Source organism: Patiria miniata, unplaced genomic scaffold (genome assembly GCF_015706575.1).
Source record: "Patiria miniata isolate m_02_andy unplaced genomic scaffold, ASM1570657v1 HiC_scaffold_7, whole genome shotgun sequence".
Lineage (NCBI taxonomy): Eukaryota > Metazoa > Echinodermata > Asteroidea > Valvatida > Asterinidae > Patiria > Patiria miniata.
Genome location: NW_024037074.1, coordinates 37,815,534 through 37,842,617, shown reverse-complemented (window position 1 = coordinate 37,842,617; position 27,084 = coordinate 37,815,534). Strand labels below are relative to the sequence as shown.

At 41.0% G+C, this 27,084-nt stretch overlaps 2 protein-coding genes across 2 annotated transcripts in view; both read left to right on the top strand.

The window, feature by feature from the left end:
- Positions 1-950: 950 nt before the first annotated feature.
- LOC119745599 (nuclear cap-binding protein subunit 1-like) lies at positions 951-22,007 on the top strand. The gene is made up of 20 exons (XM_038222077.1): positions 951-1,106; positions 1,654-1,748; positions 2,368-2,468; positions 3,350-3,434; positions 5,981-6,208; positions 6,652-6,725; positions 7,453-7,522; positions 8,326-8,544; positions 9,679-9,776; positions 10,438-10,612; positions 11,597-11,724; positions 13,544-13,618; positions 14,760-14,869; positions 15,944-16,072; positions 17,187-17,286; positions 18,131-18,224; positions 19,475-19,690; positions 20,549-20,683; positions 21,267-21,380; positions 21,893-22,007. The coding sequence occupies exons 1-20, from the start codon at positions 1,070-1,072 to the stop codon at positions 22,004-22,006; spliced, it is 2,397 nt and encodes a 798-aa protein (XP_038078005.1). The 5' UTR covers positions 951-1,069; the 3' UTR covers position 22,007.
- A 4,485-nt stretch (positions 22,008-26,492) lies between these two features.
- LOC119745161 (chondroitin sulfate proteoglycan 4-like) overlaps positions 26,493-27,084 on the top strand; it is a 62,483-nt gene continuing 61,891 nt past the window's right edge. The window contains exon 1 of the mRNA XM_038221385.1: positions 26,493-26,613. Within this exon, the coding sequence (XP_038077313.1) occupies positions 26,493-26,613 (121 nt within the window). The remainder of the gene's footprint in view (positions 26,614-27,084) is intronic.

Below are 27,084 nucleotides of genomic sequence, written 5' to 3'. Positions count from 1 at the left end.
AATTGACTGTGATCAGCTGACTGATAAGGTTTACGCACAAAACCTCCGGCCAATGAGGTTTTGCGAAAATGTGCTGGTAATGAAGATGGACAACTGGCCCCCCAAATAATAGTGCTCCTCACGGGAATAAAATGGTCACGGAACTGGCCATCAAAAGCAACAGTGCCCCTCTCGCGATAAAAATGGTCTCTAGCTCTACAAGGTACGGTAAAAGAAACACAAAGAGCAAGGTGGACAACGTATTCATCATTTGTTCCTCGTCAAATAGGTTTATAGCGAAATGAACGGGACCATATTCTTTCCCTCCACTTCAAGTTCACCGTACCGACGGGGAACAGTGCCCATTTGAGCAAGTGCCCCTTCAATGTTGCCGGCCAGTTTGAAAAGTCGCTCCGCCGCCCCTTGGGTCGGGCCGCAAATAATTCGAAGTTTGTTGCATTTATTTCATACCTAAACATTGGCGGATTTGTATCGTTCCGTGTCTCATTTAAAAGGGAGCGATTTTGTATTGCACGGAAACGCGACGGAAAATAGCGCGGGAAAGAGCGACTCTAATTCATCATAAGATGAGGCCAAGTGTTCCCATCATCATGGAGAAAAAAATATTGTTTTATTCCTCCATGGTCCAGCGATTTATATACTTAAGTGTCAAAGTATGAATTTGGAGGTTTTCCGCTCACACTGCAGTAATGAAATATTGCGTGTTCATTTGAAATGTGGCATGTGTTTTCTGACCCACCCACGAAAAATAATTCCTTTAGCAAACTTTGGTAAACACGCTGCTGATGCACAGCGCTTGCTGCATGCTAGGTACAAGCGCTTAATTAAGCGCAGCACAAGCAATCAAGCATTGTCCTCTTTTTTTGCGCTAGCGCCACCTATTGTTGACAATTGAAAATTTTGTTTCGCTGGTGTCCATTACATGTGTATGATATGAAGTTGTGTTTAATATCAGCCAAATACCAGTTCTTGCGGCGGCGTGTACAGAACTGTGTGTTGAGCTGACAAAACATTCACATTTTTTGACAACTACACTACAGTAGCGTTACACATTTCTCTAGAATACACCATGTCTAGGAGGAGACGATTGGAGGATGATGGAGATGGTAGTATTTTCTTAACAGCTGCTTAATGTCTCATTAATGTTGTTTGTGCTTTGTCAGAACTCATGACGGGGTCGTTTAGTTACATTTCCTGTAGTTGCATCTATTTCGTGAAATAATATTGTTATTGTGGCGATTGTGAAGTTCCGGACCCCGTGTCTATAAAAAAAAAAAGAGAGAACGAAAATCCACTATTAACTCTCTGGACTCACCTAAGTTGATGCCGATGACACCATGTTGAATATCTGCAAGATTAATTTTGTGGAAAGAAAGAGGGCATGGTTTTGATTTTTGAGGGGAATTATGCTGTAAAATAAAAAATGACAAAATGGGGGGGGGGGGGGGGAGATACAGGTACCCAAGTTACTCCTGGATGGGGAGAAGCAGTGAGTTCAAGGGCCCACTCACCATAACACCTGCTGGACGCAATGATTTCACAGAATAATTACGTACAATCGGGTAGGAAATGTCATAATATTTTGGCAGTTTCATTTTGTAATGTTTGCAAATGGCGTCCATTGCTTGAACACTGTTCATGTTTTGTTGACAGATGACTCCAGGAGTCAGAAACGCCGAAGGACAACTACTGATCAGAACGAGATTGAAGAGAGACTGGAATCGCTCATCACAAGAGTTGGAGAAAAGGTACATTAAAAAGAAAAAAGAAAAAAAAAAGACACCTAAAATTGATAGTGACTGAATACTCATTGACATTCATGAAATTCATTGCCAACTTACAGTTTAATTGCCACTAGTGGCCATGTTTTAAAAAAGTCTTTTTGCTGTAAGCCAAAGTGTGACAGTCTTGCATGTCCTTTAGAATTCTCAGAATGTCTTTAAAATGTCTCCTGACAACTCATAAAAATTATTATTTGTTACACTTTATACAGCATTCCTAAGCAAACTTGCCATAGTTTTCTCCTGAAAATGTATATGGGGATAAGTGGCACACTAAACACTTCAAGATAACTTGCCGATGGTAAAGCCACTGGGTCTGCATAGGTGAAATGAAAATTAGACACAAACTGCTCAAACGAAACGAACCAGCACATTCAGTTTTGAGTTGTCACAGAATACGTACTGTGCAAAATTGTACTCAACAAATGACAAACCTGTATTTGCTCAGACAAATGTAGTAAATTCTCCAAAGGCATTCAACTTCAAACAATAATTTCAGACTCTTGGTCTTGTGTGGTGAATCCCTGCACTGTAATTGTTCAAGTTTCATTATTAATTCTTGTCTTTTGGGGTATTTTTTTTGCAGAGTACGTCGTCCTTGGAGAGTAACTTGGAAGGATTGGCAGTTGTGCTGCAGGCTGACCTCCCCAACTACAAGCTGAAAATCATCAGTATCTTACGTGAATGGTAAACATTGGCATCTTTGTTGAAATCAGAGTACAGGGTTGTATGCTGACCACAGTGTACAATCAAGCGGCATGCTATCATCCCCTAGTGCACTTCAATTCTTTAGCCCTCCTGTGCAAACATACTCTCTGTGCAAAGATGTCCTTTCAGTCAAAATCAATCAAGTGACTGTTATTAACAGTTAAGAGCTCTCAGCCTACATAAAAAAGGATTGACTGGCTGTGACTCTTATGTAACTTGATACACCTGTGCTTTGACTGTAGGTGATTGATAAGCCAGCTGTGGCCACCGCAAGCCTTTTTTTGTCTTTTGACTGAATTTGACTAGTCAGACTGCTTGCTTGAAATATGATCTGACTGTTGGTGGCTAGCCTGTGTAAAAGGCATGGAAGGGGAAGAGGATTGATAATTTGACCGTCTGTGACTGTTCAGATAGCAGGAGGGTTGGTCATCAAAATTCAGTAGTAGAACAAGCTCAGTGTCAAATAGTCAAATGTCAAGGTCAGAAATCTTTTCCAACATCCCCAAAAAGATGATCATTTCATTAACTTGTTTGTTTTGACATTCAGTTTGCCTTGGCAACAAATAAAATATTTTCTTATCCTGTCACACTTGTGTCTCTTATCAACTCTTGTACGTTTGCAACTAACCTTAATCCTAACCTTCCCAACTCCTTCAAAATCCATCCCCCATTTGGAGGGATTTTGGCAGATAAGCCATGAGTACCAAGTCCATCAAAATCCACCAGTACCAGTGGTGGATTTCAATGGATTTGGTCCTGAAGCATTATGTGAAGCAAAATCAGTGATGGATTTTGACGGATTTGGTCCTCTATTTGGTAAAAGTAAGTTAGGGTCAATATTATGTCTTTTTTTGCTACAGTGCGGTTGAACTGCCAGAGAAGCTGAGTGTCTACACAACGTTGGTTGGACTCATCAATGTGAAAAACTACGGATGTGGGGGAGATGTAAGTTTGTCTGTCTACCTGTTAGGGTCCATCAAACTTTACTGTTTGACTATTGATAAAATTGTGTACCTCATCGGCTTTACCCCAGAGGTGAGTTATGTTTTAGAAAGGCGCTCGGAAAATATTGCAGAGCTTTGGGCTCCATTGATTGTGTTAAATGGAAAATACAACATTTGCAAACATCAACAAATAAAACTACCAAGTTTTTACAAAATACTTTGCAGGATGTTGGTAAATTTCAGTCTAAAGCATCCTGTAAAATTATGGCACCTGGTGTGAAGTCATTATCAAGAAAATGGTATTTTTGTATACATTTCCAACGGTGGTCGGCCGACCACCGTTGGAAAAGCCTAACTATTTTTCAACTACTGCTCCAAATTTACCAACTTCTTTCAGTCGAAAGTTTGTTTGCTATTGGTTGCATGTTCATGAATGGGTGCATGCCATCTAGACTGGTTCCCTTACCGTACAATTTTCCAGCATCTATAAATTGATCCATTTCATCTTCAGTGGAGTCAGGGAACCAGACTACAAGAACATTTGTTTTTCTTGGTTTGTCCAGCATTTTCGAACACAAAACTTCAAACATGTCAGTGTAACAATAATTTGATCTGTTATACTAATCCCCCTCAAAATAGTTCATTTCTGAAAATTAAAGCAAAAGCCAAAGATGTACATTCCCTTTAACGAGACAAAGAGCCATCGTCATCATGTGGACCCCGTGCACAAGTCCTCCCTCAACGATTACAAATAGAGAATTCAGTGGGAGGAATATTCAAACGTGTCACTGTTGGCGCCTGGCGCTCACGTGAAGACGCTGTGGTTTATGCACACTCCGAATAAAATAAGTGCTGCATACTTTTGTGCCATTCGTTTGCGAATTCATACACAGACGCGGTGTGTCCCTCCCTCTGGAGCTTGCGAAAGTGGTAAAAAAAAAGCCCGCCATTTCCCGTTTGGGCATAGAGTCTATAGTGTTTGAAAGTCAAGTCAATACCCATTTTTTTCAGTATTTATATTCATTTAATTTAACAGTGGTTTACTGATGTTACTTTTTACATAACACCGATGCAGCACTACTGAAGTGATGGACTGGTTATTTCATAAATCATTCTTTTTTCTCATATGTCTTTTCTCGAATGTCTTAAGTTTTTGACCTTCTAGTATTGAGAATCCCAAATTTATGGAGTTTATTTTTATGCCCCGCGGCGAAGCCGAAGGGGCATACTGTTTCCGCCTTGTCCTTCCGTGGGTGGGTGGGTGGGTGGGTGTGTGGGTGTGTGTGTGGGTGGGTGGGTGTGTGTGTCCGGACAAATCTTGTCAGCACGATAACTTGAGAAATACTTAACATATGAACTTCAAATTTGGTCTGTGTATTGTTCTTGGTAATCCTAAGAGGCCTATTGCATTTGGGGCCGAAAGGTCAAGGGTCAAGGTCACAGTGGCTGAAACAATAGAAATTTTGTCAGCGCGATAACTTGAGAAATACTTAACATATGAACTTCAAATTTGGTTTGTGGATTGTCCTTGGCAATCCTGAGAAGCCTTTTGCATTTGGGGCCGAAAGGTCAAGGGTCAAGGTCACAGTGGCTAAAACAAAAGAAATGTTGTCAGCGTGATAACTTGAGATATACTTTACATATGAACTTCAAATTTGGTTTGTGGATTGTCCTTGGCAATCCTAAGAGGCCTATTGCATTTGGGGCCGAAAGGTCAAGGGTCAAGGTCACAGTAGCTGAAACAATAGAAATTTTGTCAACGCGATAACTTGAGAAATACTTTACATATGAACTTCAAATTTGGTTTGTGGATTGTCCTTGGCAATCCTGAGAAGCCTATTGCATTTGGGGCCGAAAGGTCAAGGGTCAAGGTCACAGTGGCTAAAACAAAAGAAATTTTGTCAGCGTGATAACTTGAGATATACTTTACATATGAACTTCAAATTTGGTTTGTGGATTGTCCTTGGCAATCCTAAGAAGCCTATTGCATTTGGGGCCGAAAGGTCAAGGGTCAAGGTCACAGTGGCTAAAACAAAAGAAATTTTGTCAGCGCGATAACTTGAGAAATACTTTACATATGAATTTCAAATTTGGTTTGTGTATTGTTCTTGGTAATCCTAAGAAGCCTATTGCATTTGGGGCCGAAAGGTCAAGGGTCAAGGTCACAGTGGCTGAAACAATAGAAATTTTGTCAGCGCGATAACTTGAGAAATACTTTACATATGAACTTCAAATTTGGTTTGTGGATTGTCCTTGGTAATCCTAAGAAGCCTTTTGCATTTGGGGCCAAAAGGTCAAGGGTCAAGGGCACAGTGGCTAAAACAATCGAAATCTTGTATTTATTCTGAGATCATAGGGATTAGGGATTAATTCATATAAAACCTACAGAAGACACTAATGCTGTCAATGAACATTCCATGTGACCAAGGTACATGTAAGTTGATGTTAAAAGAGTGGTGTTATGTCATGGGAACAGTCACGGTTGCGGGGCATTTGTGTTTGTAAACACACCTGACTTGTTTATTTTTTTCTGCCTAAAATTTCAAGTTTGTGGAGGATTTGTGGGTGCACCTGCGAGATCTCATGAAGGCTAATGAGTGGGACAAGGCGCGCACCCTAACGCGCTTCCTGGCCGACCTTGTCAACTGCCGCGTGGTGGACGTCTCCTCCATCGTGGTGCTCTACGAAGCGTTCGCCAACGTCACGCTGGAGGAGGGCATCCCCCAGGTCCGCTCAGATTGGTTCGTCTACGCGATTCTCTCCAGCCTCCCATGGGTGAGTGCATATCAGGGTCACAGAGGTCACGGAGCTGCTAAGTAGAAAATATAAAATTGCTGAGCAGATTAATGTGCTAAGCATTATTAAGTTGGGAACCAGTCAACAGCCATAAACTTCCCATTATGTTTAAGCTGGTAACCTGTTTTTGCAAAGCAGATTCTGTTTCATTAGCCCAGCTCTATAAGACTGGAGACCCTGGGTCTAATTTTACTGCTCTGCTAAGCACGGAATTCTGCGCTTATGATTCTACACTTAGAGTACTAGCACGGAAATTCTGTACTTTACAGATAGTAAGCAGAGATTCCATAGTTTCTGGATATGCTCATGCACACAAGCCAAAATTCCAAGTGTGAAATTCATGTACGCTTCCTGTCAGTGTGAAAGCTTCTTGTACATTTGGCTGGAATTCTTTACGTGATTATCTTTTGTTGTCCTTTTAGGTTGGAGCGGAGATTTCAGAGAAAAAAGATGAGGAATTGCAGAAAATACTGAACAAGATTGAAAGTTACCTCAGGTCAGTGTTTTAATTCTATGTGTTCATAACGTTTCCTGCAAAATGCCTGCAGAAAAGTCGGTAGACTATTTCATGAAACTTTAGGCAATGGCATACATCCACTCGCGCCACAATTTATTGCTCAAGTTGCACAACATTTCACACTGAACAACATTTCAGTTATGACAAGTTTAGTGCAAAAGTCTGCGACTTGCGCAACAAAATATGGCTTAACTTACGCAATCACTATAGGTGGAGTAGGGATTGTAAGTTGCGGCGTAGCAACTGAAAATGACCTATTTTACCAGCAAATCATGATCGTTGTGGAGCCTGTTATTACACAACTTATCAAGGTTGGTACAAGATAATCACAGCTTTGTGTCTGAAGTAAAAGAATTGCTGTTTTACTCTTGACAGAGTGTTTAGAGTTGCGCATGATTCCGAAAAAGTCAGACAAAATCTGTTCAAAATGGCGGGCAGAGGTGATTCAACAACTGTTTTGTGAACGAACAAAATCAGACACAAATAATAGCCGTCGTAAATGCTGTTATTATCTTGGTCCAAGTTTTTTATTATTGAAAATGTTGCACAGCCATGAGTTTCGTGAAATCGATCCTAATTTTATGGCGCAGCTGTGCAATAAATTTGTTGCGTAGGTCCTGAGCATGGTGTAAGTAACACACTATTTCGTGAAATCAGCTGCAGGATTGATAACAAATTTTGTAACCATTTTTTACTATTTATTCAGGACAAGGAAAAAAGATCATGTAGCGATGCTGAGGGTGTGGCACAGTGACAGCCCCCATCCGCAAGAAGACGTAAGTTTTAATCAACTCAAGCGAAACTCTAATCCCAAGTCATACCACAAGTAACGGGATGAACAATTACGAAGGAGTGCCATGTGAACAGCTTGCAACTTGCCCTGAGACTGGGTGGCTTGTGTTGACCTTGACTTGTGGTGACCTGTGACTGTCAGTTGCCTTGTCAATTACCTTGTGGTCGACTTGTTATTGTTTTGCAATTTGACTTAACCCTAACAGCCCCAACTCCATCAAAATCCATCCACCCCATTTTGGTGCATTTTTGGGGGACTTGGTCCTGCGGCCTGGTCTGACTAAATTTTGCCGGAGTATGATGGACTTGGGCCTGGAGGCCTAAAGAAAAGCATGCATTGGAAGCAGTGTGATTGATGGATTTTGGCAGACTTGGTCGAGTACTTAACAAAAGACAGTAGGGAGTTAGGGTAACATAATAATACCAGTGGTTGTATCATGCAATTCCAAACTAATGATCAATGTGCTTTACAAAGTACCCCCCAACCCCCCCCCCCCCCAAAAAAAAATGATATCACAAAGAATTACACTTAAAGAGATATAAGCGAGGGAAACCAAAAAATATAAGAGACCAAGCAAACAGGTGTGTCTTTAGGAGACATTTGAATGTTTGTGGGTTAGGAGCCAATTTGATGGTTGATGGGAGGTCATTCCACAATCTAGTTGCACAGATAGACAATGACCTCTCCGCAACCATCCTGTGACCTCTAGGCACCACAAGCCGTGTAGGGACTTGTGATTTGCGATTTGACTGATCCTGATTACAACTGTCTCCCCAAATCTTCCAGTTCTTGGACTGCCTGTGGGCCCAGACCGTCAAGCTCCGCCAAGACGACTGGACCCACCAGAGCCTCCTGCGTCCCTACATGGCCTTCGACAGTGTCCTGTGTGAGGCCCTCCAGCATACCCTGCCAGCCTTCACTGTCCCTCCCCACTCCCCCGACGACAGCTTCTATCCACTCCCCAGGGTGGTCTTCAGGATGTTTGACTACACCGACGCGCCTGAGGTGGGTTCAAACTTCTCAGTGCCAACATTGAGCTCTTTCGGTCCAAAAGTGGCATCTGTCATTCCTGCAAAGAGTTCATTACTAGAAAGGATTTAATCGTGTGTTTCAGAGAATAAATTCAATATCATTTCAGATGTAAGTCTTGAGTCATGAGCTGGGGCACATTTCATAGAGCTGATAAGCATACTTAAAGCTATAGTCCATCATTTGCAGCCATCCGAAAAAGTAACTGGCGTATTATTGTTGAAAAACATACTTGGTTGAAAGATGGTAAGTGGACTAAACTCCCTGTGAAATTAATCTTTCTGGAAAGCTATCATTTTGAAGTAATCAACGAAAGAAGGCCTTTCCAACGGTGCGTCTTAAGACGCACTGTAGGAAAATTTAAATTAGTAGTTCGTTTTGTTATTCGGCGTAGCGCGCGCAAGCATTGGCACGACGCACAGGCGCGCGCGGTTGCTATAATTCGTCGGATCAGTGCGCGACATACAGCTGCAATTCAAAACAATTCAAAACATGATTCAGCAACTTTTGATTTGAAATTGAGATCCTAGAATGCTGTTTTTCTCGGAATATACAGCTGAAGCTGAGATGAAGCTTCATCAGGTTAGTTGTTCAGTATCCGTCATTAGATTTTGAACACTTTTGTTGCTTCAAACGAACAAAATGCACAAATTACAAATGATGGACTATATCTTTAAGCCCTTTTCACACTAGGTAAATCTCGGGTAGACACTTGGTGACGCAGGGTTGATAATATGCCAACGCCAACGCTGCGTCAACCCCGAGATTGATTTCACCCTGGATTGAACTCGACCAGGGTTGAAACTCTCGCCAGGGTTCAAAACAGCTACCGAGTGAAATAAGCTTGGTTTGCACGAAACATGTGAAACGATGCGGGGTTGAACGTGGGTTTGAACGCAGGGTTAAATATTAAAAAAATCATCCTGGGGTGGCACTGGGTTCGCCCAGGGTTGAGTTCAACCCGGGTTCAACCCTTTACTTTCTCTGCACAGGAAATGTTTGTTAAGCAACAGCGGTTTACCAGCCACAATACCATGCAATGTATACTGATTGTGACTGGTTCACAGTTGAATGTTTGCTTACCAGTTTTTTTCTGAATTCTTTTAAAAGGGGCCTACCATGCCTGGGCATCACTCCATTGAACGGTACCTGGTTGAGGAGCAGTTGAGTTGCATCATCAATGCCTACATCAAGGACCGCAAGGAATGGTTAGTTGAATCTAATCAGTCCTCTTTTTCTCAATTTGCTCCCCTCATGTCAAGTCTGAACTCTGACTTGTCGGGGAATTTTGCCAATGACCCCCAATATTTTGAAATCACGGCAGAACTCTTGATGCCAGCAACATTAGCAAGGCTATACAAGTCTGGGAAATACAAAAGAAGGAACCACTCGTGAGGAGCCTTTCAAATCCAGGTTCAAATCCAGCTGCAGTCAAATTATTTTGTTTGAATGCTGGCTGCTTCCAGCGTTTTGGCTGCATGGCATATACCGTTTTTAGCGTCTGACTAGCCTCCCTCGAACAAGAATTGACTGTTTGGGAGACAACCAACATAAGGCTGGATGGCTCAGTTGGTAGAGCACCGGAAGTGCTATCCAGACGTCAAATGTTCAAATCTCACTCCAGTCAATATCTTTGTTAGACCGCTGGCAGCTTCCGTTGTTTTGGGCTACTGGCATATATGGGTTTATGGCTTCTGGCTAGCATCCCTTGAACAAGGACTTTCTGGCAGACCACCAACATAGCGTTGGATGGCTCAGTCAATAGAGAGATACCTATATTGCGGTCCGGAGGTCACAGGTTTGAAATCCCAAGTCACATGTTCAAATTTGTCTTTATTATGATTCTCGTTTTGTCCAACTTTTCTCCAGTGCCATTCAGTTAGTGAGTTTCCACGGCAAGGCCAAAGTGCCGCTCAACTACATGATCGTGGAGGTGGTGTTTGGCCAGGTCTTCAACTTGCCCCAGGCTGTCAAGCAGGAGGTAGCCTACACCGCTCTGCTGCTCGAGCTCTGTAAACTGCAGCCCGGCTCCCTGCCTCAAGTCGTATCCTTTTATCGCCAGCGAAGCTCCGGGCTGGTATTAAAATAAAACCTTCAGGTGATATCAAAAACAAAATTGTCTTCAAAATAACTTAGCTGCGGCCGGTAGCAACACACATGTCTATGGGAAGTTGCTTTGGCTACTTCCTTATTGACCTGTCGCCATTTGAGAGTTAGCCACGCCCCATAGACAACCTGTGGAGTTTTTGTACACTTAACTTTTGTTTGTCTCACATTTTGCACATTTCGCGTCTATTTGTATATCATGTAATTGGACAATATTTCACAAGCTGCGTTGACGCGATTCCACCGCAATAAGTCAATTACCCCGTTCACATTGGACTTAATTTTGTGAAAAAGTGTTTGTTAACATTCCATTGTGGTTATTCTACCGTACGTTGATGTACTTGGATTAATTTTGGCCTCTGGAAAGTCATTCGTTGCGTAAAAATAACAGGGTAATTCTTCCTACCCAGTTGGTTTATTAAAACTTACTGTTACGGACCATGAAACTTACAATCGACAGTTGGCTCTTGACAATTTTGGATACTTATCCCAGGGTCTGCACTGGAGTTGTCCTTGGATGTCAGGCAGAAGGGCATATGAGTGTTCTGACGCAAAAAAAATCGCTTTTCAAGAAAATTGCATTGAAAGGTTTTGATGTTCCCAATGCATATTATGAATCCAATGTTCTCCCACGCGTATTATAAATTATATGAATGTTCAATTTGTCACACGTGTGAATCATATTTTTTGGAACAATGTATGTTAATTTCCGATGGAATTGTTTAGATGTCATTAAAATAGAGCAGTTTTCCGCAGTTTGAGGCAGTTGTCCTTTTGCTGGGAACATTTTGGTAATTTTGCGTTCGCGCCTAAGGGCGTACACGTATATGCTCCTCTTCCAAGCACACGGCGCTGTCTCATGATCAATTTAATTGAAAAAGGAAAGGAAAGTCTTAAGGAACCTTGACTTCATGGAATAAAGCTTGCTCAAGCCTCCGAGTTACTGTACGAGAGACTGGACACCATGAATCTCAACTGCATCGATCGCTTTGTCAACTGGTTCTCACATCATCTCAGCAACTTCCAGTTCCGATGGAGCTGGGATGAATGGTGAGTTGTGTGCCATTGTGTCTTGAAATCAGTGTTATTTTAAGATGGAATTTTGCATCGGGGTGATATAAATCAAATTAGGTTTTGCCCTTCACCGACGTTTAAACACTGTATACTCAGTGTGGTACCTCCAGAGTGAAAGTTAGAAAAAATCACTCAGGTGGGACTCGAACCCACGACCTCCTGCTTTCTAGTGCAGATGTCTTACCACTCGACCACCGAGCTAACGGGATCGGTTGGCTGGTTCGAATCTGATGTACATAGCAGCGGGTACCGCATTAACTATTTTGAGATGGAATTTTGCGTCGGGGTGACATAAATCAAATTAGGTTTTGCCCTTCACCGACGTTTAAACACTGTATACTCAGTGTGTTACCTCCCGAGCGAAAGTTGGAAAAATTGTTATTGTTGAGTCTGTCGTAAGTCTTCACAAGTCCATCACAAGTCATCCAGGCGCAGGTCATGTCATACACTATTCAAGTGAATTACGATTAGGGCATTCCTTTGTCATTGTTCATCCCTTGTAGCTTGGGACTGGACGTTTTGATTTACTTGTACTTCTACTTCTACGTTGGTTCTTGGCAAAGTCTCACACTGGGATATCATGCCTAAGATGTGATTGACTTGTGATGGAATGGAATCAAGTACAACACTGCTGGAAGTCAACCTCATTTCCATGGGTACGATCTTGCTGCGCCATGTTGTTTCCCATCATGCCTTGCGCGATCTTAACCCCTGGTACTGTGTGATTTAAATGTCCCGCTATTTGGGATACTTAATTTAGGAATGCAGTGCTTTAAAGTTTGAACTTGTTGTTTTTGTGGAATCAATCTTTTCAAATATGAGATGTCAACGCCGCATTATTCAGCAAACATTTATTTTGAATGTACATACCTCTGCCGTCCCTTTACAACACAAAGAGGTTTTTTGGGCAACAAAACGATACTTTCAGAAACCATATCATACAGGCATCACACAGTCTTGAAAAAATGTTTGTACGTGACGTGACGTGTAGCATAATAGGTGGTGCAACCTTCGAAATAAGTGCGCAGTATGCTCTGAATAGCCGATCAGAGTCGTTTACGTATTCCTCGCGGCAAGGGGTTAGTGAAGGAATGCGCACGCACCGATGGAGTGGAGGCTGGCTTGAAGTGGACATTGTAGGAGATTGGCCCGATTGGCACATAGTTACTGCTGTGGCCGAATACATCAAAAGTCCTGTCCATTGACAAAAGGCATGTGACATAGGAATGCCTTCGTCACAGTTCAGTAGAATCCGGTTCGTTAGCAAAAAACGTCGTACACGCGCGCGCACCACTAATAACTAACGCCCATTGGATAAACGCCAACGTGTGTTAACTTCCGCTTCCATTCGTGCTATGCTACACCGTGTGAAGTACGCATGATGGAATTGAGATGACGTCACACTAACAAACCGGATAGCTTGTGACTGGACTTGGGGCTGGAGGACTTGTGAGTGACTTTTTAAGAACTAATGATGGACTGGACTGCAACACTACACATGACGACTTGCAGTCACTGAGGCTTGAGTCAGTCAGACTTTTAGTCAAGTAAAGCATTTTTCTTTGAGGATTGTTTTAAATTTCAGCTGAGCATATTGGAACAACTTCTAGTGAAATAAGTCCAGGAATATGATCTTGAGAAGATGGAGAGTGGTCTAGAAAGACATTGAAAGTTTTTGTTACAAGAGCGTTACTCATTTCATTATTCATTGCAGAGAGGTAACCACAATCAAACAAATGTAGCTTGGAAATTTAAATTAAATTTTTAAATTTTTTTTTCTCAACTTCCCGTTTAGGGCTGACTGTGTCAGCATGGATCTGGAGATGCCCAAACCAAAGTTTGTGCAGGAAGTCCTAGTGAAGTCTATGAGGTATGTATCAATACTAGCCCCCAAAAAGCTAAATGTCATTTTTTGCATGATTTAAAACTGAAATCTATTGGACACCATTTTAAAGAAAAAATGTGTTTTTATATACAATAAATCTGAAGCAGGTTATTGACAAACTACATGTAACCTGTGGAAATTCAGCTAGGTAGATATACTTTTTGAGAAAACTCTGTAAAAAAACAAAGCATCTTCATTAATTGCAACGCCAAGCAAGGTTACCCGTTGAAAAGCCTTCCCTTCTAAAATGTTCATTGATACGTTTTGACTTGTAGACTTTTGTGTTATGATCCCAGTTTGCCACTTGGAAAACTAAGTCTCATTTATGGATATCTCCCAGTAACTGATTGCAAACTAAACTAAATTCAGTCAATTGGGAGGAGTATTTGACCCCCCCCCCCACTGCCTTTTTATTTTCTTGCGGTGGATTGGTCCTCACCATCGCCAGGAAATGATGGTAATTCCTCTTTTCTTGAAAATGACCGCATACTAGGCGTACTGATTTCACAGAATGCTTTATCCTATGATTTTCTTACAGTCAATTAATATATTTCATAAAATAGGTTTTCCCGGCTATTTTAAAACAGTTTTCATTCAGATTCACCAACTCTAACATTCCATTTAGTCCGAGAAAAATTTCACACGCTTTTTAACAACACCAATTTAGTCATTTACCATTCAATTTCAAAGTTTGGTCACCCTCTTTGGTCTCCAGGTCAAGAATATTCGTCATTACAGATCAAATTCGTCTAAGCTATTGCCGAATGGCAGCATTCATTGATCGAATTAGAAATGGTGAATTTGATTTCTGAATAACAAGGTTTGGCATAGACGAGACGAAATCGAATACTCCGGAACGAAAACACTGCTCATTGTTTGAATTCGCTTAAACTGAAGTTGAAATTGTCTGACAAAAGATGAAATTAAATATTGGGAATGTATTAAATCGATGTTGATGGGCGAATTTGAATATAAGAAACGGTGAATTCGAATGATAGACTTTTGAAAAAAGTCGGGAAAACCTGTAGTTCGCAGTTTCATTTTTTTTGTATTGAGGTTGTATTGTCGCAAAAATGCCTAGGGAGTTAGGGTTAATAATAAAACGAATCTGATTTGTAATCCTTAGATTGTCCTATCATCAACGCATTGTGGAGAGCCTCACCAACCCTGAGCCCTTCACTCCGCTAATGCCACCCAAACCTGTGCCTGTCTACAAGTACAATGAGGAAGGGGCCGGTAGGTCATGTGAGGGATGAAAAGTAGAGGATGCGGCTTAGGAAAAAAAGTTTAACATTAGAAATGAGTGGGCTATCAGTAATTCGCATCTTATGTCCCATAAATCCCATCCAGCATGGGAATTACAGACATGCAAGTTTTCCTCGGATAAACTGATTTCCTCTTTTTGTATTTCCTTGTCTGTCATTAAAAAATCCTTTCCAATATGGATATTTACGAGGTCTCTGGAGAGCTCAGCTCAGTATGACTCTAACATATGTTAGTCCGGTGCCTCACCCAAACTCTCAATTTAACCCAAACTCCCCAATCAACTGAGAACTGGTACCTGCTGGGTGGACAATCAAGGCCGTCACTGAAAATTGTCCTTACTAACTGCCTGTGCATGTACATGTATACAAACTGGCAGGGTGCTAGGGGGATCACGCAAGTTTTACTTGCAGTATTTTTTGTGGCTTTCCGGTTTGCGTGCCTGTGGACAATGCAAAAGTGTGCAGTCAGTGCTGGTTTGCATCCTGGGCCAAATGTGATGGCCCTGCTAACCAAAATGTTCTATGCTTAGTATATTCATCATTCTGTGCTTAAAGCACTAAGCACGGCATCCGTAGGTACAGGACTTGTGAAATACGCTAATAAATAGCACGTCTTTTTCTGCTGTACGTTGAATAATAATAAGCAGAGCTTCATCCGCTAATTGACCAATCTCCATTTGCGAGTTAGCCACGCCCCTCAGACAACCCTATGGAGTTTTTGTACACTAAGTTTTGTTTGTCTCAGATTTTGCGCGTTCCTCATCCATTTGTATATCATTGTAATTGTACAATATTTCTCAAGCTGCGTTGACGCGATTCTACCGCGATAGGTTAATACTGTGTCCAAAGTGTTCATTGTTGTTTACGGCTACAGCTATCTATCACAGCAAGTCAATAGCAAAAGCCATAGCCCTAGCCACAAAATACCCAATTTTGACCGCATCAAAATGAAGTGGCTACGGCTAGCAGTTAGACACATGTCTATGGGAAATGGATTCAGCAAGCCGTAGCCAAGTCATTCCGATGCTTACTGTGCTTCCTTCAGGTTCCTTACCTGGCACCATGATTGCGCATAAACTCATGGAGACCATCAAGGCAAGGGCAACCACCTCTGAGGTCACGGCTGTCCTGGACGACGTGCCCAACCCGACCCAGGACCCGGACAGCATGGAAGGTAGGCACGACGATAAGAACTCATGCATATTTATAAGCATCTGCACCTCTCTGATTGGTCAGCCATGACAAGAAGCAGTGTGATTTTATAAGGAGGGGGAATTTTAAGATCTGGGTCCCTTTTAACTGTAATAGTTGGTTCCCATGGAACAATAATTACTAAATATCTATGACCTAACAAACCTTTTACAAAAAGAATTTTGAATTTAGCATGCTGCATTCATGATATGGCGATAAACTTCAAAATCTCAATCTTATGATGAAATCATTATGATTTCACCTTAGTTTTTACCTATAACACATACCATTCTACCCACATGCCAAGTTTCAACCCAATCGGACTTACAGTTCTGTACATATGGGAGTTAATATGCACTTTTAAGATGATGTCACGTGACCCATGATGACGTCATCATGACGTCACTATGCAGGCCACGAGTTCACTATGGGGTTTTTAAGTTAAGTTTTATCAGGGAATATGACTTTGTTAATTGTCAAAAGTGCTCGGTGGAATAAAACATGTACAAAGTCCATGGGATTTGGGTCCCAAAAAGAAAAGTAAAAAATACAAAAAGTATCTTGACAAAAACAAAGGCTTTTCCGCAACTATGCAGAAAAGCCAAAAAAAATCAACCTAAGCCCCTGAAGTAAGGTGTTTTCCACCATTTGCCCTGCACAGTGATAGAGACTGCAAAACAGCAGTACACCTGACACACTTTTGAACCCCTGTGCTCGATGTAATCACCAGGGCCCAATTTCACGGCGCTGCTTAACAGTTAGCAGAAAAGTTGTGTTTAGCATAGCAGAAAAATTTGGTGCTAACCTTAAGCACTATTTCACGGCGTTTGTGTGCTAACGGTCGCGCTTGCATGGAGATCTCTATTGTTACGTCACTAAGTTAAGCAAATTTTTCCTCTGAAGTAAGAGTGCCTTTTGCTGTGCTTATGCTTACGGTCTCCATGAAATAGACGGAGGCTCTGTTAGCAGAAAATCGTGTGCTTAGCAGCGCCGTGAAATTGGGCCCAGGAGTTGAAAACTGTTAATACTAGCATTCAGCACTTGTTCCTAGTCGGACATAAACATTTTTTCCCCCCTTGATAATTGGTTTGTTTCAGATGAGTCGACATTCAACCCTCTGAAGATTGACATCTTTGTGCAGACGCTGCTGTTCCTGGGCCAGAAATCCTTCAGTCATTCCTTCAGTGCACTCGCTAAGTATGTCGTCATGAACGTTTTTACCCATCATTAAAATGTTGATATAAACCCGTCTGAGAGTCGTTGGGTATGTTTTTACTTGACATTTTTCTGATTCCTTAAAAAAAATTATCAGTTTGCAGGAAACCACTGGCACAGTACTTAGATACTTGAACTTTAATCAACCGTAACCCACTATGCCATTTTTGACTAGGAACCATCCTCAATCCTGCAAAATCCTTTAATTGCCACCATTTGTTAATTGGATTCAGCCTCAATCTTCCAAAATCGTCCGTTATTCTTGAATTTGTTCAGTGGAGGGGTGACCATTGCCTCAAACCTTCAAAATCCTCCAACAATCACTGCTAATGGGTTGAGGCAGTGCTGATGACATTCAGAAGCAGTGCGGATGATATCAAGCATAATGCAGGGCTCAATTATGCACAACTGAACGTAAATGCTGGGTACAGTGTTCAACCTCGGCATAATACATCCTCCAAAATCAACCAACACTTTTATGCCATTCAGCCTCAATCCTCCAAAATCCTCCAAAAATTGCCTGGAGGATTTTGGAGGATTGAGGAGGGTTAGGGTTAAAGGAGCGTAGTAGCGTCTTACGTTACGTAAATAATCAGAATCCACCTTGTGGATTTCTGTCTCAGTAAATAAGGGCAAGTAAATGCGCAGGACTCAGATTAGCATTCCATAGGACACAGAACTCATGTTTTTAGGTTTGCAGTTTTACAGTAGAAAACAAGAAAACATTTTATATCTTTTTTATTCTGGTGGTGGGGGGGGGGGGGTGTCAAAGCCAAGACATATTAACGACATTCTGTAATATTAATCGGTTGTGTTTTGCTTGCAGGTTCCACGATGTGTTCAAAGTTCTTGCCGACTCGGAAGAGAGCCAGATCCATGTCCTGAAGATGGTTCGGGAACTCTGGTGTAATCACCAACAGGTTGGTTTGTTGGTTTGTTGGTTGGTTAGTTGGTTTGTTGGTTGGTTGGTTGGTTTGTTTATTCATCCCAAATAGTGACCTGTGTCTTCATTGAGACAAAGGTTAACGGGGGCACATTGTCCTGAAAATGTACAAGATTGTTTACTTATCCTATTTTCAAGATCTGGTTGAAAAGAAATTGACCTAATGTCGCACTGTTTTTAAGAAAAGACCAAATAAAACCTGGTTTACTTCTGACGCGGCAGACATTTTGTAGCATACACACACGTATTTCCAGCTGTAAATATAAGTCTTCTCTTTAGACGTTGGCCCCAGCTACTGTGTCCATGATGTCAGATGATTTAATGTATGGTACACATCGTGTGTGTATAGTGTACAAGTACACAGCACCAATACACACATTGTTTCCCGCACGTCCGTATCATGTGATGCACTGGTGGAACATGTGCGACAGGAATCATGACTAGCACCCAAACAGCTGGATTTTTGAGAGTCAAAATTTTAAACCCCAAATTTGTTCTTGTAAGAATAACACAAATACAGCAAATATTTATAAAGAATGGTTGTGTGGACATTTATATTCTACTTTTAAATGCTCTTTCCAATGAATATCATTTCTTTTAAAACATGTTTTGTAGCCCAATAGGGCACTTTCCAGGATGCAGCGTCCCTTTAATATTTGGTTTGACCCTGCACTAAGTTAAAGGGAATATACAACATTTGCAATCATCGAAAAATAAAACTATCAAGTTTTTACGAAATACCTTATTAGGATGATGGTAAATGACAGTCTAAAGCATCCTGTAAAATTATGGCACACGGTGTGAAGTCATTTTCAAGAAAATGGTATTTTTGTACACATTTCCAATGGTGGTCGGCCGACAACCGTTGGAAAAACCTAACTATTTTTCAACTACTGCTCCAAATTTACCAATTTTTTCAGTCCAAATTTTGTTTGCTATTGGTTACATGTTCATGAACGGGTGCAGGCCAGCTACACTAGTTCCCTTACCTTACAATTTTCCGGAATCTATAAATTGATCCATTTTATCCTGTGGAGTCAGGGAACCAGACTACATGAACTTTTTTGTTTTTCTTGGTTTTTCCAGCATTTTCAAACACAAAACTTCAAACATGTCAGTGTAACAATATTTGATCTATTATACTAAACCCTCAAATAGTTCATTTCTGAAAATTACAGCAAAAGCCAATGATGTACATTTCCTTAACTTCCTTCATCCCCCATTTAGATGATCTGTGTGCTGATCGACAAGATGCTGCGGACCCAGATCGTGAGCTGCCCGGCCGTGGTCAACTGGCTGTTCTCTGGCTCCATGAGCGGGGACTTCACCAAGCACTACGTCTGGGAGATCCTGCACGCCACGCTGCGTAAGATGAGCAAGCACGTGGGCAAGATCACCGCAGAACTTCAGGAGGCCAGGGAGAAGGCTCAGAAGAAGAAAAAGGTCAGTCTGCGGGCTGGAGAAAACATTTATTAGGTTTAGTGCGTGTGGCAAAACCGAGAGCTTCATAAGTCTACTTATTCTTCACGTCAGTAAAAAATTGAACTGAATTAACTTTAAAAATGCAGAGAAAATGCACTTTTAATGTGACGTCACGTGACACATGATGACGTCGTGATGACATCATCTATAACACATCCCGGTCTAGGTACATACCAACTTTCAACCCAATTGGACCAGAATCTCTGTAGATATAAATCTTCAAAATATGCACCTTTATTGTGACGTCACGTGACACGGGATGACGTCATCATGACGTTACTTCAATTTTTATCTATAACATATCCCAGTGTAGGTACGTACTAACTTTCAACCCAATCGGACCAGAAGTTCTGTAGATAAGGACTTTCAAATTATGCACTTTTAATGTGATGTCAAGTGACACGTGATGACATCATGATTATGTCAATTCAATTTTCATCTATAACACATCCCAGTCTAGGTACATACCAACGTTCAACTAAATCAGACCAGTCGTTCTGTAGATATAGGCCTTCAAAATATGCACATTTAATATGACGTCACAAGAATAAAAACAACGTGTTATCATTATTAAGAGTAAGTTTACTCACCGTGTAACTCATCTCTTTTGTGAGTTTGTGAGGTTCTGAAAAGAAGTGGAGAAATCTCAATATTTCGGATAGTATGCTGCTCTCCCTCTCTTTGGGAGATTTGTTACACAGTGCATCCGTAAACTAATACACTTATCGCTCTCTTCACCATAACCAACCTACAAGTCTTATGAGTTTATCATCGGTCAAACTGTGGTCTTTTTAATGGACTTTTCCTTCTTTTTTTTAGAGTATGGACAGTGATGATGAAGACTCGGAGGAAAGTGACTCTGACTCGGATGCAGAATCTCAGATTGAGAGGTTGCAGGAAGCACTAGAAACGGCCCAGAGTGAACAGAAAAACTTGTTTCTCATCATCTTTCAGGTAACAAAAATAATGACGAAATCATATGTAGCCTTCTGTCGGTATAAACTTAAATAAAAAAACCTTACCATGGGTACCTTAATATTTGACCTTAACTAGTTCACGCCAGGATTATTTTGACATTCTGTGCCAAGTTGTCCTTTAAGTCGAAATCAGTCAAGTGACTGTTTTCAACAGTGAAGAGCTCCCAGCCTGCATAAAGCAGGATTGACTGGCTGTGACTGTTTATGCAAATTGATACAGCTATGCTTTGAGTGTAGGTGATTGATAAACCAGAGCTCTGCCTACCACTTGCCTCTTTTTTTTGTCTGTTGATGGAATTTGACTAGTCACAGTGCTTGCTTCAGATATGATCTGACTGTTGGTGACTAGCCTATGTAAAAGGCATGACAAGGAAGCGGATTGATTTTGTGACTGTCTGCGGCTGGCCAGATAGCAGGAGGGTTAATCGTGCATGAATCAGTACATGCATGCGGTGTGCCCCCCCACTGCCCATGCATGGCATGCATTTTGTCTCTTGTCTCTTGTGTATCTGTCTTTTTTTCCCCTTCATTTTTGTGTCTTCTCCCTTTGTTCACTCCAGCGATTCATCATGATCCTGACAGAGCACATTGTGACCAACGAGAACCGCGGCGTCACGTTCCACACGCCGTGGTATGACTACTGCATCCAGAGATTAGAGCAGATATTCCTAATGGTGGGTGGAAAAAACAAAACAATATCTTCTTTCTTTGACTTCTAGTTTGTGGGGGCCAATTTTAATGGAGTTACTACGCACACAAATTTGTCAAGGACAGAAAATATATCTCAAGCCAAAAACACATTACATGTACTAAGCGATAATATTGCCTGTACCGGTCCATACCTTTTTATTTAATACATAACTTTGTTCACATAATACATTATTAATACTCATTGTGGGACGGGAACCAGGATATCCATGGAGAACGGAATTATTGTTGAGCCACAAATAATTGAAAATGTCCAAAGTCATAATTCAATAACTAAACGTATGCCGATCTTTATTTTCAGCCAATGTCTCAATTAAGTTTTGTATTGCTAACAAAAAATATCAATTTAGAAAAGGAATCTTTTGTTCAGGATGAAACTTGAAAATTGCACGAGGATTGCAACTTGAGTGATGTCATGTTTACATCACTCTACACTTCAATTTAGTTGATTTTCTATTTCTGTAATTTTTCCTTTCAGCATTACAGCCAAGTCCTGGCCTACACGGGCACCCTAGAGGATTTAGTCTTCACTGGCGACACCGACCCCAACATCCTTAAAGTATTTCAGCAATTCCGCTCCCTCAGCTCATGATGAAACCATGATGCCAACACCAAAACCAAAAACCTCTTGTAATGACTCTGGAAAACAAAATACTCCAACAGTGACGAAGGCTAAAAAAAACCGAGACGGTACTCTCCATTTATGGCATGTCAGTAGTTTGCAAAGATTTGTAAATTTTGTTAGGATATAACGGTGTATGACAACATGCAAGGCAAATGGTCGTACTTCTGTGTAGGGCTCTCTCACTGGCCCACATGACCCTAGGCCTAGCGCCGCCATTGTACAGCGTGTGTCAATAAAAACGCAGGATTCAAAGCAATTTTTTTTCTGAGAAAATTATGCTACTGGTGTGCCTAATTTGATAAGGACTTGATTGTCCATAATTTCATCTTTGACAAGATTTTTGTTTGGTGGAATTTGGACTTTTGGTTCAAAAGTTATGACAAGTTTTGTGAAGCCCTTCTGAAGCGGGTTGGTCTGATTCAATGACCTTAACACAACGACCAGTTATGTACAATGCAGGTATGCATTGAAGCCAATTAAACCAGAACAAAACTTTCTTTGAAACAACTGATGATAAGTATCACTTAAATTTAATAACTGGACCATCATTGTTTCAAAGCATCATGAATTATTGACTAATAACATTGATTGTGGACTAAAGGATTATGTAAGCCTAATCCTGCCACACATGTCCTTCTTTGTGATCCACAAATACTTTCACCTGTACTGAATTCAAACCTTTCATTAGTTATGTGTGATTTCACAAATCAGACCAGCTTGGAATTTATAACCCTTCTTCAATGTACTCTATCTCTGGACAGGATTGTCCAAATGAGATGGGATAAAAAGCATAGTGAAGAGAAGGAAAGGTACTTTGAAAAGAGGGTTAACATTATGATGAATAGGGGTGGTTTATATTCTTAATATTTTTGTTTCTAATCCTGCGTTTTTATTGACACACGCTGTAGTAGGCAAAGATTGTATGGTGCACCACGCAGTAGGTAGTAGGCATACCTTCAAAGCTGTGATGGATGGCAAAAACTGTGAGAAAAACACGGAGAGAACACCCAGTTCTGGAGCGGTATGATTATGGCAACCATACACGGCACAGGTAGTGACTATTGTGCCATTTGATAAAAAAATTTACGTGAAAATAAGCCCTACTGTTTGGTTAACAATGTACAGAATGTACTATGTGGTTTCTAATGAAACGCTTGCCTACTGCAATGGTGGCCAATCAGGGGGAAATGGAATGGTCACATGGTACTTTGACGTCATACGATTGGACCCTATTGGTTCTTGCCTCTCCTTAATAAAGAATCAAGGACCAGCCTTTTTGCAGGCATGCATATTCAGGTCAGAGGTTAGAGTTCCTAAAATATGTAAATTCCCCCCCCCCCCTCCCCCAATATTTTAGATGAACAAATGTATATACACCATTTCAAAACAATTTGTATGTATTTTTTATGTGTGCTCAAGAAAAGATTACATTAAAGTTGCATACCCTGTGCCTTTTAAACGATGGATTTTCTTCTAACAAATTTTCAATTTGACTTTGGGCATCTGCAACCCTATAAGAAAGGGCTTTCATTTTGCACACAAATGACCCCGCCCTGCAAGAGCTGAATTGTTGTCTGGCAGCTAATGATTTGAATTTTGGGAAGAAAACAATTCAATTCAAATGTCGGTGGATGTTTTTCGTTCGATGTCTCACTCAAAAGTGAATAACTTTTATATTGCTGGGAAAACAGCGGTTGAAAATAAAATATATTTTTTGAGTGAAAGTCGCAAAATAACACGGGGAATGCAACTTTAAAATAGTGAGAACAAGGGTCCAAAGTGGTATGAAGCGGTCTGATTGATTTCGTACTTTGGTAGTCAGGTGAAGATTGTGTGTGAAAAAATGCAGGCCATGAAGGGTAGCAATGTTGGCCATGGAAAATGTTGCTTTTGCTGTTACTGCAAACGTGTGCTCCTACTTTTAGATGGAAAAACCTAAGAATTTAACCCTCCCCACACTGAATTTCCCCATGTTTGAACAGTCACACTACAGACAAGCAAAAATCAATCCTCTTCCCTGCCATGCCATTTACACAGGCTTGTCACCAACAGTCAGATCATATTTCAGGCAAGCACTGTGACTAGTCAAATTCAGTCAACAGACAAAAACGGGCAAGTGGTTGGCACAGCTGGTTTATCAATCACCCACAGTCAAAGCATAGCTGTATCAAGTTACGAACAGTCACAGCCAGTCAATCCTGCTTTATGTAGGCTGGGAGCTTTTAAATGTTGAAAACAGTCACTTGATTGATTTTGACTGAAAGGACAACTTTGCACATAATTTATGTTTGCCTAGGAGGGTTGATGGAGGAAACATTTTTAGGATGCTGCTGCTCAGGTGTGTTTGGATACCTGTGAGACAAGATTAAATTGAAGCATTTTCCATTCATTTCCCAAGACTCTTATATCTCCAAGGGTCCCCACATAAAATGGAATTTTTTTTGCGTCGGGGTGATGTAAATCAAATTAGGTTTTTGCCCTTCACTGACGTATAAACACTGTATACTCGGTGTGTTACCACCCGAGTGAAAGTTAGAAAAAATCACTCTGGTGGGACTCGAACCCACGACCTCCTGCTTTCTAGTGCAGACGTCTTACCACTCGACCATCGAGCTAATGGGATCGGCTGGCTGGTACGAATCTGATGTACATAGCAGCGGGTACCGCATTAACTATTCATAAGATGTGATTTTTTTCCAACGTTAACTCGGGTGGCAACACACTGAGTATACAGTGTTTATACGTTGGTGAAGGGCAAAAACCTAATAAGGGTTTCCACAGTCGTGGAAAAGTCCTAGCAAATCCTGGAAGTTAAAAGCAATCATGGAATTTTGTTATTTAACAAGGAGCCATTTATATTTCAAGGGAAAAACCTTGGAAAAGTCACGGAAAAATGCACAACCGATAAGTGATGATGGGTAATATTTGGCTACTGCGTTCCTCCAGTTTGCATTCCAGTTTGCTATACTTCCTCTTTATGGATGTATGTCCTATATACTTGCTTGTTCAATGCACCATTTTGATGCTTTTGCGGTGCTCAGTGGTCTTGTGTCAAACTGGACGGCTGAAAGGGAGCAGCGTCCCTTGCCTCTATAGCAATAGGCTCCTAAGATGTCAAAACAGCAAAGAGATTGGTCTGGGCAAGTCCTGCTTTTGTCCTGGAAAAAAGTCCCAGAGAAAAGTCATGAAATTTCATTTTTAGAATTTCTTTTGGGAACTCTGTGTATCGATCAAGCTGCAGGTTATTGTTCAACTCAAAACTCATGACGAGTTAGAAGTATTTTATTTAAACATGACTCATATGACTAGGAACACGGCTGAAATTGCTTGTGCCACCTTTTTCTTTTCAAAACTTTTCTTGGGCAGCAACAATTTAGCTTAATTCTGTTTTTTTTCCTCCTGTGTTGTACAGAATTCGTGTTTGTAAAATCACCGAGCGTGTCTGGCATAATGTGCAGAATTTCATTTTTTCTAAGTGTAAAATTTGTTAGAATTATTATTGTCAGGGATATTCGACTCGAAACACAATAAACACGGCATATGTGTATTTTCATATGTGTAAATAGGAATGCAGGGGAAATGTGCACTTTCGGATGAGTTTTTGTACCTTATTACCTTTACCTTAATTATTTCTTAATTTTTATTTTTAGGTTTTTTTTTTTTTTAAATAGTTTTATTGTTAGTCCTTTCGTATGACTGATTTTCTTATTTGATTTACAGCATCATGCATGTTGTGAGCAGACCTTTAACAGTATCCAATTTGAATGTTTTTGGAAAATGCAAAGAAATATCTTTCTGTTGTATTGAATTAAAATTTAAGATGTAAACTACAAAATAGTGTGACGTTTTCTTTTGGAACTTTGACACTTTGACACGGGGGGGGGGGGACTGGGGGAGGGGTGGGGGCAAAGGAAACAACTTGGGGGGAGACCCCATGCAAAAAAGAAAAGGCCAAAGGGAGGATGGTGAACATTTGCAGCAGTCAGAAATTAAATTTTCACCACATTCTAAATCCAGAGGATCGATTTTTATTTAATTTCGCCCCAAATCACCTTTGGGACATATAGAGGGCGCTCTCCTACTTTCCTTTGTACCTGCAGCCCGCATAAGTTACATCATGTAGTTGCTGTCAGAGAGAAACTAAATCTCCGTTACACAATGTGATGGAATCATTCCCCAGGCAGTATGACATCAACTACGCGCGCCTATGGTTTGCGCAATAAACTTAAAAGCTTTTTTATGTGTGTGTACAAGTATGAATGCGAATAGTACGTGCATGCAACGCGTGTTGGCAGAATCTACAGCCTAGCCACAGGCACGACGCTGAATGTCATTTAACTCCACACTAGTATTTGACAGTCCGGCTCCGGGTAGTGAAATCTTCCTCCGTGAATCCGTTACTCACCATGGGTAGTTTGTCTCAGGCAAGGCTTGAACGGCAACCTTGCCCGAGATGAGACCTGAGTACCATCGCGGAGGGGAGAGGCGATACCGGGGCGGCGATGCGATGGCCGGCGTGGTGATGTGGGTCGTCGCGCTGCAGTTGATGCTGGCAGCTTCCGGTGTTTCGGCAGGTAGGGTTATCTTTGGTTGTTCGTTTGTTTAGTTTAGTCTCGCCTTTTTACGCTTGAGTTCACCCTGGCCACATTTGCCATGATCACACATAAAACGTGTTTTGCAGAATTCATGTTTTAAAAGTACTAAAACTGCCCATGCCCAGACTAAGTTGTTGTTTAAAAGTGTGCTCTAACAATCAACCTGTGACCTTGAGGCCCTAAATATTGGATGTAATTTTACTTTTTTAGGCGACACTGTCTTAGCTTTGTTTACGAAATTATATGTTCCATTGTTGACAAGACGGCTCTGTGCAGCATTGTGGTTGAAAAAATGTTAATTTTTTTACTTTTTTTTTTACATAATGCCGGAAAGAATGCAGGATCCAGACACCAACTATTTGGTTGTAATGTATACAAAGTCCATGGACTATGGAGAGTTGAGTGCATTTTCAAAGTATTTTCTAGCAAAAATGATAATGTTTCTCAGTC